Source organism: Salmo trutta, chromosome 13 (assembly GCF_901001165.1).
Source record: "Salmo trutta chromosome 13, fSalTru1.1, whole genome shotgun sequence".
Classification (NCBI taxonomy): domain Eukaryota; kingdom Metazoa; phylum Chordata; class Actinopteri; order Salmoniformes; family Salmonidae; genus Salmo; species Salmo trutta.
In genome coordinates, this window is record NC_042969.1 from 74,294,318 (window position 1) to 74,308,864 (window position 14,547).

Consider the following 14,547-nt stretch of genomic DNA (forward strand, 5'->3'; position numbering starts at 1 on the left):
TTTCATATTTGTCTCTCAGTGCAGTTTAAGATCAATACTAAAAATGGTGCATCTCCTTTCAATCCCTACAGGGTCATGATCTCTGACCGCTTACCTTTTCTGTCACAAACTTGTTGACGTCCTCGTCCTCAGGCAGAAAGTCTTTCCAGCTAAGCCCCGCCTCCCTCCACATGGCGCCTGCCTTTTTACGGCTCTGAGGTAGACAGAGACAAGTGGTTCCATTTAAAACACTTTGGATCCACAAACATGACATTTGCATTGGATTCAAACATCAAAGGTCATCTAGATGCCTGGATGGATAGTTCTGAAAACATAAAGCACCATCTCCTTCACAGGTTGGGTAGTGAGAGAACGTACCATTCCTCTGCAGAGTAGGGTGAGGATCTGGACCAGCAGAACTCCAGCCGTCCCCTGAGGAACCAGGGGCTTGGATATCTCCCTGCATAGTGATAGGTCAATTCTTAATATAGAGGATACTGACTGATTGAATAGAGTTATTATTAGTAGAGGCCTAGAATGAAGCCTGGGACTGACTTGAAGAGCGGTCCCATGGGGATGCCTCCTTCGTGGAGCATAGGGGTGATGAGCTCAGCCAGGTAGAGCCAGATGTGGGGGATGTCTATGGCCATGTCCTCCGCCACCTCCAGTATCTCCTGAAGCCTGTTGACACACACACTCCAAATCAATCCCTCAGATTTATCAGATAGGCTTTTTCTCAAAAAGAAAGTAAATATACTAGTGGTCCACTTCCACAAGTCATTGGTATGTAGTGCTGTTCCACAGGTAGAAAACTCTGAGGTGACTGACCCTCTGTAGTACTGCTCTGTGGGGAGGGTGCCTGCCTTGTACAGCTGGTGCAGCAGCAGGCCTGTGCGTTCTCTGGCGATGGGGCTGCGCTCCAGAGTAGACTCCAGACCGCTCCGTACAAACACAAAGAGCAGCCGGGTGCTGTTCATCTCCACTACACACTGCAGCGCCTCCTACAGCGCCGGAGGGGAAACAAACAGGATTAAAAAGGTTAGTTTTACTCCTCTAAAGTAGTGCCGTGTTTCAGTAAAAACCGGTAAAACAGTTTGTTGTATATCATTTACATGGAAATCCATATTCAATAACATGTGGTCAACTAGCTACAGTATGTATCATTCAACTGTGTGACGTTGATATGTAGGTCTCACCAATGATCTGCATGGGGATAAGTGTGATGTACCTTCATGTCGTTGATGTGTAGGTACTCCTCTATGATAGCTGTGGCCTTCTTCTCCAGCTCTTCTTCACTCAAGGAAGGTTTGGTCTGGGTAGGAGGTGTTGCAACAGCTTCCCTCTTCACTGTGGCCCAAACAGAGAGAGAATGTCACATAGAGAAGTTACTCTCAAAATGTCTGCCTGAGAAATCCTTGCCTGACAAAGTTTTTCATACCATTCTCTTTGCTCCTAGCTCGGTCTCTGCTGCCCGGGTCGTCGGTCATGCTGGCTACGCGGCGTATGGGATCAGAAGGGCCGCGGTGCTCCCTCTCTCTGCTGTGCTCCTCCGTCTCCCTGCTAAAGCTCCGCTTGGTGACCAGGGGCCGGTTCCTGTCACGGTCGTCCCGCCGGTCGAAGCGGTCGTTGCTGCCACGGTCATGACGCTCAAATCTGTCGCTGCCACGGTCCCGGCTCGAGCTGTTCCTGTTTGTGTATAGGGGGTAGACGCAAACAGTCACAAGAAGACCTTGATTCAGATGAACCAATCATAAACATTCCGCCCTGTGGTAGCAGTGATGTTCCATTTAAGTGATAAGGCCCGAGAAGCCGGTGTGTGTGTGTGTGTGTGTGTGTGTGTGTGTGTGTGTGTGTGTGTGTGTAATACATACACTGCTCAAAAAAATAAAGGGAACACTTAAACAACACAATGTAACTCCAAGTCAATCACACTTCTGTGAAATCAAACTGTCCACTTAGGAAGCAACACTGATTGACAATAAATTTCACATGCTGTTGTGCAAATGGAATAGACAACAGGTGGAAATTATAGGCAATTAGCAAGACACCCCCAATAAAGGAGTGGTTCTGCAGGTGGGGACCACAGACCACTTCTCAGTTCCTATGCTTCCTGGCTGATGTTTTGGTCACTTTTGAATGCTGGCGGTGCTTTCACTCTAGTGGTAGCATGAGACGGAGTCTACAACCCACAAAAGTGGCTCAGGTAGTGCAGCTCATCCAGGATGGCACATCAATGCGAGCTGTGGCAAGAAAGTTTGCTGTGTCTGTCAGCGTAGTGTCCAGAGCATGGAGGCGCTACCAGGAGACAGGCCAGTACATCAGGACACGTGGAGGAGGCCGTAGGAGGGCAACAACCCAGCAGCAGGACCGCTACCTCCGCCTTTGTGCAAGGAGGAGCAGGAGGAGCACTGCCAGAGCCCTGCAAAATGACCCCCAGCAGGCCACAAATGTGCATGTGTCTGCTCAAACGGTCAGAAACAGACTCCATGAGGGTGGTATGAAGGCCCGACGTCCACAGGTGGGGGTTGTGCTTACAGCCCAACACCGTGCAGGACGTTTGGCATTTGCCAGAGATCACCAAGATTGGCAAATTCGCCACTGGCGCCCTGTGCTCTTCACAGATGAAAGCAGGTTCACACTGAGCACATGTGACAGACGTGACAGAGTCTGGAGACGCCGTGGAGAACGTTCTGCTGCCTGCAACATCCTCCAGCAAGACCGGTTTGGCGGTGGGTCAGTCATGGTGTGGGGGGGCATTTCTATGGGGGGCCGCACAGCCCTCCATGTGCTCGCCAGAGGTAGCCTGACTGCCATTAGGTACCGATATGAGATCCTCAGACCCCTTGTGAGACCATATGCTGGTGCGGTTGGCCCTGGGTTCCTCCTAATGCAAGACAATGCTAGACCTCATGTGGCTGGAGTGTGTCAGCAGTTCCTGCAAGAGGAAGGCATTGATGCTATGGACTGGCCTGCCCGTTCCCCAGACCTGAATCCAATTGAACATCTGGGACATCATGTCTCGCTCCATCCACCAATGCCACGTTGCACCACAGACTGTCCAGGAGTTGGCGGATGCTTTAGTCCAGGTCTGGGAGGAGATCCCTCAGGAGACCATCCGCCACCTCATCAGGAGCATGCCCAGGCGTTGTAGGGAGGTCATACAGGCACATGGAGGCCACACACACTACTGAGCCTCATTTTGACTTGTTTTAAGGACATTACATCAAAGTTGGATCAGCCTGTAGTGTGGTTTTCCACTTTAATTTTGAGTGTGACTCCAAATCCAGACCTCCATGGGTTGATAAATTGGATTTCCATTGAGTATTTTTGTGTGATTTTGTTGTCAGCACATTCAACTATGTAAAGAAAAAAGTATTTAATAAGATTATTTCTTTCATTCAGATCTAGGATGTGTTGTTTAAGTGTTCTCATTTTTTTTTAGCAGTATATATATATATATATATATATATATATATATATATATATATATATACACACATATATACACACATATATACATATATATATATACACACATATACATATATATATATACACACATACATATATATATATATATATATATATATATATATATATATATATATATATATATATATATATATATATATATATATATATATACACATATATACATACACACACACACACACACACACACACACACCGAGGGCTGGCAAACCGTGACAACGCATCCTCCAAACACCGGCTTCGAGGGCATTATCACTTTTATACAACAAATAATGATTGACATATTGTCATTAAATACTTTATTTTGATTAATTTATTCACACCATTTCATCTTTCCACAAGATATATTCCCGACACAAATCTAGGGTTGCTAAAGACGCGACCCAGTCGTTCAGTATTTTTGTTCTCTATCTATGGACACGACCCAGTCATTCGTTCTAAATGTTCCATTGCCATACTGGCTGGCAACATTCTTATCCCTTGCTTGCTTGCTAGCCAACTACGGCTAACTTACCCTCATGTCAAAAAGTGCAGCCAGAATAAAATGTGAGAATGTCTAGATACTTTTTATAGTGGAGATTGCTTGGCTGGGCTGATGAGACAGTGGATTGCGCAGTCAGATGGAACAGAGTAAATAGGCATTTTAAGGTCATAGATTTAGCCGGTGGCAACTTGTGGAATAGACACAGGCTGGAATGCGGTTTTAACCAATCAGCATTAGACCCACCCGTTGTATATATTCAAACCAGTAACTCTGACACATAGAAAACCTCCCAGATAGAAGGAGATATGTAAAGGACAGGTGTAGTCAGTTGTACCGGCTCAGTGGTGCTGACCTTAGAGGAACTCTTCTGTCCGAGTCCTGTGAGGGCCCTGAGGAGGGCTGCTGTGGCTGCAGGGCTGAGAACCTGTTAAGGGTGCTGGTGGCTGGGCGGCCTCCTGACTCTGGGGCTATGAACACACACATAGTTTGTTTTAAAATAGACTAAGAGTAGATATTTCACAGTGGTGGGTGAATTGGTAAGAGGACTTACTGGCTTCCCCGGCGGGTTTGGCTCCGGTGGTGCCTCCACTGCTGCCCTTGCCCCAACTGCCCCACATGCCCTTACCCCCGAGCTGGGGCGCCAGCAGCTGGTTGTTGAAGTCCAAAGCCCCGGGCTGCAGAGAGAAGGAGAGGTTAGAAACGTTACTGTTGAGGAAAGAAACTAGCAGAATTGTTGGAGGCAAAACATCTTGAGATCTGAGAAAGGTCTGAGGTTTCAAGTTACATAAGTAAGAAGTTTGGAGGAGTCAGGAATGGTAGGGCCATAACACTAAATGGAGGTTAAAGGTTAAGAGGTGTGTGCCATACTACAGAGGGAGTGGGTTTGGGGTTTCAGTTCAACAGATCAGAAGAGTTGGGAATGGTTGGGATGATAGAACTTTGCAATGGGGTTGAAGGTTAAGGAGGTGGGTGCTAGACTGCAAGTGGAAGGTGTTGGAGTGTTTCAGTCCTAACTGAGTATGGGTCCACGATATGTGGCTGAGAATCCACAGCATGATGTATCACTGACCTTAGTGATCTTGCTGAGTCGGCTGGTGTCGATGGGTCTGCTCTTGGTGGAGATGGGAACTGTGTTCCAGTCCTCGTCCTGGGGCTGACTCCTCTGGCCCGCCTGGGGGTGTTGGCCCCCGCGGTTCCCTTGATCTCTTCCTCCTCCTCCACCACCACCACCACCACCACCACCACCACGTCCTCCACCTCCTCCTCGGGTGTTCTGGTTGAGGAGTTGCTGCTGCACCTTGAGAACCTCCCTGTGCTCCTCCAGCTCTGCCTCCTTGTGGATCTGGTCTATGGTCTTGGGGCCCTGCTCTCCTCTCCTGGGGACCCACGTATTCTGGGAGGGGGAGTCAGTACAGTAATATATTTTAACTGAATATTGGAGTTAGATGAAAAAGTCTGGTGTACTCTTAACACTCCATATCTCTTTGAGGCATAAGTCTCTTAGTCAATATATTAAGAGATCAATGGGTCACTTGACAACTAGGCTATAGAAAGAGAGATGTCTTGCCCTACCTTGACACCGCTGTCAGCTTTTCCAAAGAAAGGAAACAAACTAGAGTGCCGTTTACTGGGAAAACAGGGGCCAGTGTGCTCACTGAGTGCAGCTGGTCAGCACTTATGAAACATCCCAACTGCTGCTTTGGTAACAGCTTTGGTAAGACAATTACTGGGGCTGGAACCATAAAGATCCTAGAAGTCATTTTGTGGTGAACGTGTTGGAACCCTGTCTGAACATGGGTTCCAACACAGACCTACATGACCTGTTGTTCAGCGATCAGACATCACAGCACTGCTCTCAACATACTGCAAGTCACAGACTAACAGACAAACACATTGAGGCATTTCTCCAGAAAGGTCTCTGGAGACTAAACTAGTTAAAGTAGAACAGTCCAGCATTGATGTTTTCCAGTAAACTGCATTATGGGAAACCTCAGACAAACACCCACACACAGCTAATAGCACGGTACAAATACATGCACATCTAGACCTTAGAGGCCTAGGCTACAGATCGTTAGTAAACATACCTGTATATCCTTAGTAACTAGTAGTTTCCAAACAAAGTAAGACATGTGAGTTTGTGAACCCCAAAGCCTAGTGAATGAGTCCTAGGCATTATGTTTGGGCTGTATAGCGTATACACACACACACACACACACACACACACACACACACACACACACACACACACACACGGGTATTAGGAAATATCCACGGGATGGTTTTTCCCAATACTGTCAATACCGCTGAAACTATTTATTTTAAGTGCTTTAATTCATTTGAATATTTGTAGCTACTTAGTAAATGCCTGCAGTGCAATTTAGAAGATCATATTGTAATGTCGAGATCAGTATTAAGATTACATGTAGTCCTGGGAGTAACTGCAGCCCACGCCAGGTGATCTAGTTACAGTAGGGAATTCACAACTAAATGTTTGCCAGCTAGATATCTTACAACTATTAAGTTAACTGTCTAAAACGTGCTAAATGCTCTGCAGTTGTGCATTTGGTTTGCTAACTTAGTGCCAAGTTATCTAGCTAAGTGGTTAGCGTCTTGCAATCAAGCTCCTCTTGTTAACAGCAGAGAATCCCTTCCTGGATCAAGAGCTAATATTTGTTTTGCGTGTTCAGCAAACTGTGTAGCATTTTTGAGTTACTTGTATAACTTTGAGTGGGATGTCTTTCCTGCAAAGTGTGTCAGAGACTGTATAAATTGTTTGCATGCGTTCGTTAGATTTCACATGTACTTTTTAGCGTTGCTAACCTTGGGATTGAAAATAGCCCTCCTTGTGTTCAGTGCAGATATTACCGAATATTCCGGTATGGCACAAGGTCGGTATGAAGGTAGGACAATCTGGATACTGCCCAAGCCTACTAGGCATGGATAAGTAGTTTATGTGAATATCAAGGGACACATCCATATAGAAGGGTGGTAAACATCTAGGTGGTGAATGACAGTAGTTTGGAGAGATGGGATTGGCTGCGGGGGTGCAGACTGACACATGCATGCAAAGAGAGGGCTTGTAAAGGAAGTGAGACTAGAGGTCAGAGGTGATTTGGGGTCATGGATAAGTTCAGAGGTGATGTGGTGTTAGGGGAGACTATTCTGTCTATGGTAGTTTGACCCATAGTGTTTACTGATAAGCTTGGATACATACCAACCACAGGACAAGGGTCAGTCAGTTTAGATATAGATGACCAACAGGTTTAGGTGAGGGGGCTGAAGCATTCCTCACTGGTGTGGGTGTGTGCGTTAGGAGGTATTACCTTCCTGAGGTCCAGTACGTCCTGCAGCATGAAGCGGATTCTGGACGATGTCTTCTTCTCCTTGATGATCTTGTCCATCTGGACAAAGTACTGGTCCATACGAGGCTACAGAAAGACAGACAGGCAGGTTAGTGTGTAAATCTATGTTTATTAGAAATAATTTGGTGTAAGTGTTCTAAAGGATGTAGGGGTGTGTGTGACACTGGTTCAGCGTTACCTTCGCCTTTTCAAAGTCCAGGTCCTTCCCTATAGTTGACAAGAGTCTACAGAGGCACTCTAGTGACTCCTCATCGTGGTTCTTCAGCAGCTTGACGATGCAGTCGTGCATGATGGCCTCCGTCAGCATCTTGAGCTTGAACAGCTCACCGATGAACTTTATGTTGCCTAGCGACCGGCGCCGTGCCATGTCTTTGGCCTCCTCCAACTCAGCCTTCAGGCGATCCTTCTCCTCCTTCAGACAGGAAGTGATGTAACAGAGGGAGAGGAAGCAGAGGGAGGAATAATAGATAGATGGTCAGCTAACTCCTACAGAAACCAAAACCAATTCAAAAAGTGAGACATATGAATTGATCACTCAGAGCACAGCTCGTACCATGGCTGCAGCATCCAGCTCTTTTTGCTTTTTGTCAAAGACGACATCATCGTCCTTGTCCTTCTCAAACTCCTTCTGACAGCGGTTCAGAAGCAGCTTGCGGAAATTCACAGTGACTCCCAACTTGTCTGTAGTGGGGACTTTGAGCTGACGAGAGGAACAGGAAAAACAAGCATTTAGGCCACGGCTGGAGAGCTTTGCAGACGTCACAAAGCATGAGAGTTATTGTGATGAGTGTAGTGGCACCACTCTACAAGTCAGTGGCACAGAACGGAGGTCATCACCGGAACAAGACCAGAGTCACTCACCCCCATAAGGCAGCGGCACATGTTGGCGTAGGCCACGGAGAAGTTGGGTTCAGAAATGGCCTTCTCAAAGATCAGATCTATCACTCCTTTCAGCCTCTCCTCCGTATCGATGGTCAGCTCCTTGACCTGCTTCATCAGCTGTTGGAACATCTGAGGGGTCAGCTTGTTCAGGATACTACGGACCCTCTTAAACAGCTCCTGGGTCTTGGCCTGTTCTGGGTCATCGCTCTCCTCCTCAGGAGCAGCTTGCCCACTGGCAGCCTTCTTGACAGCGGGCTTCCAGGCATCCTCAGCCTTGTTGAGCTTCACGTCGTCCGTCAGAGACGAAGAGATGTTGATGATCCTCCTGGGCTCCTTACGCTGGCCCTGCTGGGAGCGACGCGGTCCTCCACCACTCATACCAGAGGGCTGGAGGAGAGAAGGAAAAGAAATTCAGTCCACATTGTTTTGATATCGTCCCTGAATTTCAGAATCAAGAGTGTATTCTGAGAAGATTGACAGCTAGTTTCCCATGCTAACTCACTGGTCCACCTCTGTGTCCACCTCCTCCACCCATTCCAGGCCTGCCCAGGTTGGCAAATGAGGGCGTGAAGTCGGGGCCCATGTTCATCCCCGGCAAACGGCTGGGGTCCAGCTGGCGGAGAGGGGCCTTATTCGCCTGGAGAGAGAGAAGTAGTACCAAAAAAGAAAGAAATAGTACCAGGAAGAAAGAGAGAGAATGATAGATACAAAGAAAGACAAAATAAATAACTGGTGAATAAAGTTGTCCATCTGAAGAAAGAATAAATACACTTATCAAATGGAGCGTGCAGTGGTTACTCCAGTCCAGCAGGGGACAGAGTTGTACTGTACCTTGTCCAGCACCACATCACTGATCTGAGGCAGGCCCTCAGGCTTGGACATGGCAGCACTGATGAACTGGAAGCCCAGCAGGAAGTCCCTGTCATACCTCTTCTTCTCCTCTGGGTCTATAGGCCTACATAGTTCTGGAGGAGAGGAGGAACAAGGAATTATAGAGGAATCACATATGTGACTTTTCATCAGTATAGTTTAGGTTGGTAGAGTTGGGGTATTTAGTCTGGCATCCGAACTGAGTATCGCTCAGTTTCACTAATGTTTCACTTAGTGAAAAAAATAATAATCAGACATTGATGTGAAATGGGACTTTAGGACCCATGCTCTGACAAAGCATTTCCAAAAAAGTGAAACTTTGCATCCTCTTGACTGACAGTAAATGCAGATCATGTGAGATCAGGTGTAGAGAATAACATTAAGAGGATAACGTTTCTAAGTATGTATATAGGGCCAAGGTTCAGAACCCACCCTCTTTGTACTGGTACTTCAGATCCCCGGGATTGGGTTCAATGTTCTCTGCATCCAGTTTGTCCTCCTTCTCCTCCCACGTCTCATCCACCTCTGCGACGGCAGGGGTGGCGGCTGGGCGGGGCTCCTCGGCGTCAGAGGCAGAAGTGGGTGTGGCCTGCTCTGGCGGGCTCTGCACTACCTGCTCCTGGAGAGGGGGAGAGAAGAGAAGGGGGTGCGAGAGCGAGCGAGAGGGGGACGCGCGAGCGGAATGCGCGAGAAAGTGGCAGAGGAGGAGAGACAGGGGAGACAGACGGGGGGGGGGACAGACAGGGGAGACAGACAGGGGAGACAGACCGAGGGAAAAAGAGGGGGGGTAGAGGAAAGAGTATTAGTCTATAAAACCAGGCATTCTTAAAACTTTGATATGACATGGCGTGGGTGGGTGGTGTGTGTGATATGACATGGCGTGGGTGGGTGGTGTGTGTGATATGACATGGCGTGGGTGGGTGGTGTGTGTGATATGACATGGCGTGGGTGGTGTGTGTGATATGACATGGCGTGGGTGGTGTGTGTGATATGACATGGCGTGGGTGGTGTGTGTGATATGACATGGCGTGGGTGGTGTGTGTGATATGACATGGCGTGGGTGGTGTGTGTGATATGACATGGCGTGGGTGGTGTGTGTGATATGACATGGCGTGGGTGGTGTGTGTGATATGACATGGCGTGGGTGGTGTGTGTGATATGACATGGCGTGGGTGGTGTGTGTGATATGACATGGCGTGGGTGGTGTGTTTGATATGACATGGCGTGGGTGGTGTGTGTGAACGGACCTCCTTAAAGGCATCCAGGAGGTCTCCAACAGCCTCCTTCCTGTTCAGATCCTTCATCTTCCTCTTCTTCTTAGGCACAGAAACAGCAGCTACAAGCAGAACACCACCAACACAGTCAGACTAGACCTCTATGGACTGACACTCAATACCAATCCCCAATCGAACCCTAGCACCCAAACCCTAGCACCCAAACCCTAGCACCCAAACCCTAGCACCCAAACCCTAGCACCCAAAGTGGAGCAGTTACCACATTGTCACCTATCCAAAGTTTTATTTTTATGGCTTTCTGTTGGCGCTATTATCATTCCAAGTACCCACTATACTGTGTCCTCGGCGTAGACATAACCCTGTCACTCTCTGCCCCTCATGACACATGCTCGACAGACTGCAACGCCTCAAGGGGCAGATCCTCCTAGCCAATGTCTTATCTTCACAAAGTGCCAAGAAGTTGGGTTAGGAATTAAGAAAGACAATGTGGTTGAATGACAGACAGATGGATCTAGAACAGTGGTTCCCAAACTTTGTATAGTCCCGTACCCCTTCAAACATTCAACCTCCAGCTGCGTACCCCCTCTAGCACCACGGTCAGCACACTCTCAAATGTTGTTTTTTGCCATCATTGTAAGCCTGCCACACACACTATACAATACATTTATTAAACATAAGAATGAGTGTGAGTTTTTGTCACAACCCGGCTCATGGGAAGTGACAAAGAGCTCTTATAGGACCAGGGCACAAATTATAATATAATAATAATCAATAATTTTGCTCTTTATTTAGCCATCTTACATATAAAACCTTACTTGTTCATCAAATTGTGAATAGGGGCGGCAGGTAGCCTAGTGGTTAGAGAGTTGGGCCGGTAAGCTAAAGGTTGCTCGATCGAATCCCCGAGCTGACAAGGTAAAAATCTGTCATTCTGCCCCTGAACAAGGCAGTTAACCCACTGTTCCTAGGCCATCGTTGTAAAATAAGAATTTGTTCTTAACTGACTTGCCTAGTTAAATAGAAAATATAGCTCACCACAGGATAATGACGGGTATTTGAAAGGGTGAAGCTTGTGCTTGAAAGGATGCACATAACTCTGCAATGTTGGGTTGTATTGGAGAGAGTCTGTCTTAAATCATTTTCCACACAGTCTATGCCTGTATTGTATGTGAGAATCCACTCTCACATAGGTACGTGATTGCAAAGGGCATCAGTGTCTTAACAGTGTGATTTGCCAAGGCAGGACACTCTGAGCGTAGCCCAATCCAGAAATCTGGCAGTGGCTTCTGATTAAATTTTCACAGAACAGCTTGTTGCAATTTCGATGAGGCTCTCTTGTTCAGATAACGGTAAGTGGACTGGAGGCAGGGCATGAAAGATATAACGAATCCAGTTGTTTGTGTCATCCATTTCGGGAAAGTACCTGCGTAATTGCGCACCCAACTCACTCAGGTGCTTCACTATATCACATTGTCACTGTAGTGTCCAAAACATCTATCAAGCTGTCAGGCATTCCTTGGCAGCAAGAGCCTCTCGGTGGATGTTGCAGTGTACCCAAGTAGCGTCTGGAGCAACTGCTTGCACGCGCGTTACCACTCCACTATGTCTCCCTGTCATGGCTTTTGCGCCATCATTACAGATACAAACATGAGCAGCAGCTACGTTTGGCTACATACGGATCGTTAGTGGAATTCCCGCGAGAGAGTAACGGTTAATGTGATTGGATGTTAACTATTTGACATGTTGTTATTTTGCTGAACATTAGATGGTTTAATTTTATTTTTGGAAGTGAAACGAGGCTACTCAGGCGAGAAAAAAACCTCACCCAAATGTATAACCCCGTTGGAAAATATAAATGGACTGTTTGAAAATGTGAAAAAAATAATAATTGTAATCACATTTTTATTTGGCATCCCCCTGACAGCATTGCCCCAGTTTGGGAATACCTGATCTAGATAAGGAGAAATAGTGAGAGTCAGACTGATACTGACCTTGCATAGAATTCTCCCCGGCTGGGGTGGTGCGCTGTGATGGTGGAGAGTCCATCTCGTCTTCCATTTGGCGAGGGGTTACCTCTGTAGTACTAGCAGTCTCAGCTAGGACCACAGGGGCAACGGTAGCCTGGACGACGGGGTCGGGCGTGGCCGTGGCGGCGACAGGCGCGGGTGCCTCCCTCTGTAATGGGGCCACCTCAGGCTCAGCGAAGGGGCTGAGGTCACACTCAGACGATTCTGCAGAAACCTTCTCAGGGTCCTGGGGGCTGGGGAGCGGCAGGCCGTTGGGCAGCCGGAGCTCCTCTGGCTGGGCGATGGGAAAGTCCAGCGGGGGTTCTGCTGCCTGGGGGGAGGGCATGGTGATGGACAGGGCTGCTGGCTCCTCCTCTGGGAGTGGCTGGGTGGCAGACACACCATTAGTGCTGCTGCTAGGGTTGGTCACTGGAGCAAGGGAAGGCTCAGGTTTAGATGATGTAGTCACTTCTCTAGCCTCCGTCACCTCTTTAATCTCCTCTTTCTCCTTCACCTCCTCCCGCGCCTCCTTGGCGGCTGAGGGCTGCTCCTCGGCTGCAGGAGTGGGTCGGGGTTCAGGCAGGGGTGCAGGGTAAGCAGGCACTTTAGGGGCGGTTGGGGCTGGAGCAGCGGTTGGGGCTGGAGCAGCGGTTGGGGCTGGAGCAGCGGTTGGGGCTGGAGCAGCGGTTGGGGCTGGAGCAGCGGTTGGGGCTGGAGCAGCGGTTGGGGCTGGAGCAGCGGTTGGGGCTGGAGCAGCGGTTGGGGCTGGAGCGTCCATGTCTGCAATGGGACTAGTTGAGGGTGGGGGGGTGCCAGGGGCAGTAGTGTGGAGGGTGGTAGTTACCCGCGGGGGTGTGGGTAGGTCCTGGGGTAAGGAAGGGGATTTACTGTCCGTGTCTGGGAGTTTGACCTCTGTAGGGGCAGGGGCAGTCTTGACCAGTTCAGGGGTTTTAGACAGGGCTGGGGGGCCAGTGATGAGTGTGGCTGCAGGTTTCCCTCTGTCATCTGACGAGGAAAAGAGATGCTTGAGGATGTGGTCCATAGTACCATACTAATGTTAAAATTGACCCTCGTCATTTGATCATCTTTTGATAATTACCCACTTATTATCAATCCGTTATTAGATGGTCAAAATGCATGGGACCTTTCCAACGGAGCATTTTGTTTATGAGATTTATTCAAATTCACGAAAAATGACTTCTATATACTGAATGTGAACCAATGAGAGACGGCCAGCTACATCCTTCAAGATCACCTGACCCCTCGGCCAACTCACCTGGTCTGACCACGACAGGTGTCACATTCTCACCGTTGGCCTGGGCTACGGCTGGGCCCTCTGATCCAGATGACTAAAGGAGGGACAGAACAACAACACCCAAACATTAGGGAACTCGAGCGGACACAACCACATGACAGCCTGATGACAGGTTAGAAACAATGGATGGGCAGACATTTTCTTTCATATTGAACAGATACGTGACTGTATAGTAGCAAAGGTGTGTAAAGGGATGATGGTTGGTGACGAGGGTATGGTAGCTCACCTCTGAAGAGTCGTCGCTCACCTGTGGGGGTGTGGGGGTGGTGCCACTGCGGGTGCCCCCTGACATAATCTCCTCCGTGATGTCTTTACCACCCTGGTTAGGGTCTCGTATTATGATCTATAGAGAGGACACAAGACAACAGTGAGGGATACAACAATAACAAATAGAAAAAAGGAGCGTGAGAGCCTTAAAGAAAAACGTGTTATTCGCTCTTGGTTCATTCACTTTCTAAAGGAGAGGGGGAGCAAAAAAGAGAGAAAGAGCGAGAGTAAAGGAGACAGAGGGGGAGGAGAAAGCTGAAGAGAAGAGCTGTCACAACTAACTGCGTTCTATGATGCTAGGCCCTGTTTCCAAAAGTCTTGTGTTGTACAGTAGGGCTGTGGCCTAGCAGCGTCTTCTCATTCAGCAGAGCTACATTTCTCACATACTGACACAAGAAACACCAGCCCCACAACAGCTATGCAGCCTGACAAACAGATTTCTACATGGACTACTGCCTTGTTTTAGCGAATTCTTACCCAACAAAATTTGACAAACAACTTCAGCCAAGTGAACAAATTCCAGTGCATTTTCTTTGCTCTCTCCATATGATCACTCAAACTACACCAAGAAAACTAGCCAGATTTGATGTTATTTAAAAGCACATCGTACAGTACTCCTTCAAACTTCTGAAAAACGGATTACTCACAAGGCGTG

The 14,547-nt window shown here is 48.0% G+C and overlaps 1 protein-coding gene and 1 pseudogene across 13 annotated transcripts in view; both read right to left on the minus strand.

The window, feature by feature from the left end:
* Positions 1 to 14,547, minus strand: part of LOC115206516 (eukaryotic translation initiation factor 4 gamma 1) — a 63,867-nt gene that overhangs the window by 3,385 nt on the left and 45,935 nt on the right. For 11 of the 13 annotated variants that reach the window (XM_029773593.1, XM_029773598.1, XM_029773597.1 and 8 more), the window contains 20 exons: positions 13,852 to 13,968; positions 13,587 to 13,659; positions 12,296 to 13,315; positions 10,317 to 10,405; positions 9,502 to 9,688; positions 9,031 to 9,164; positions 8,702 to 8,836; positions 8,179 to 8,586; positions 7,871 to 8,017; positions 7,496 to 7,729; positions 7,279 to 7,383; positions 5,025 to 5,348; positions 4,506 to 4,629; positions 4,308 to 4,422; positions 1,418 to 1,665; positions 1,208 to 1,326; positions 808 to 980; positions 535 to 660; positions 358 to 439; positions 95 to 193 (listed from right to left, as the gene is read on the minus strand). In XM_029773593.1, the coding sequence (XP_029629453.1) occupies positions 95 to 193; positions 358 to 439; positions 535 to 660; positions 808 to 980; positions 1,208 to 1,326; positions 1,418 to 1,665; positions 4,308 to 4,422; positions 4,506 to 4,629; positions 5,025 to 5,348; positions 7,279 to 7,383; positions 7,496 to 7,729; positions 7,871 to 8,017; positions 8,179 to 8,586; positions 8,702 to 8,836; positions 9,031 to 9,164; positions 9,502 to 9,688; positions 10,317 to 10,405; positions 12,296 to 13,315; positions 13,587 to 13,659; positions 13,852 to 13,968 (4,059 nt within the window). The remainder of the gene's footprint in view (positions 1 to 94; positions 194 to 357; positions 440 to 534; positions 661 to 807; positions 981 to 1,207; positions 1,327 to 1,417; positions 1,666 to 4,307; positions 4,423 to 4,505; positions 4,630 to 5,024; positions 5,349 to 7,278; positions 7,384 to 7,495; positions 7,730 to 7,870; positions 8,018 to 8,178; positions 8,587 to 8,701; positions 8,837 to 9,030; positions 9,165 to 9,501; positions 9,689 to 10,316; positions 10,406 to 12,295; positions 13,316 to 13,586; positions 13,660 to 13,851; positions 13,969 to 14,547) is intronic. The other 2 variants (XM_029773601.1, XM_029773600.1) reach the window with 1 other exon arrangement.
* LOC115206906 (uncharacterized) lies at positions 10,602 to 10,723 on the minus strand (annotated as a pseudogene).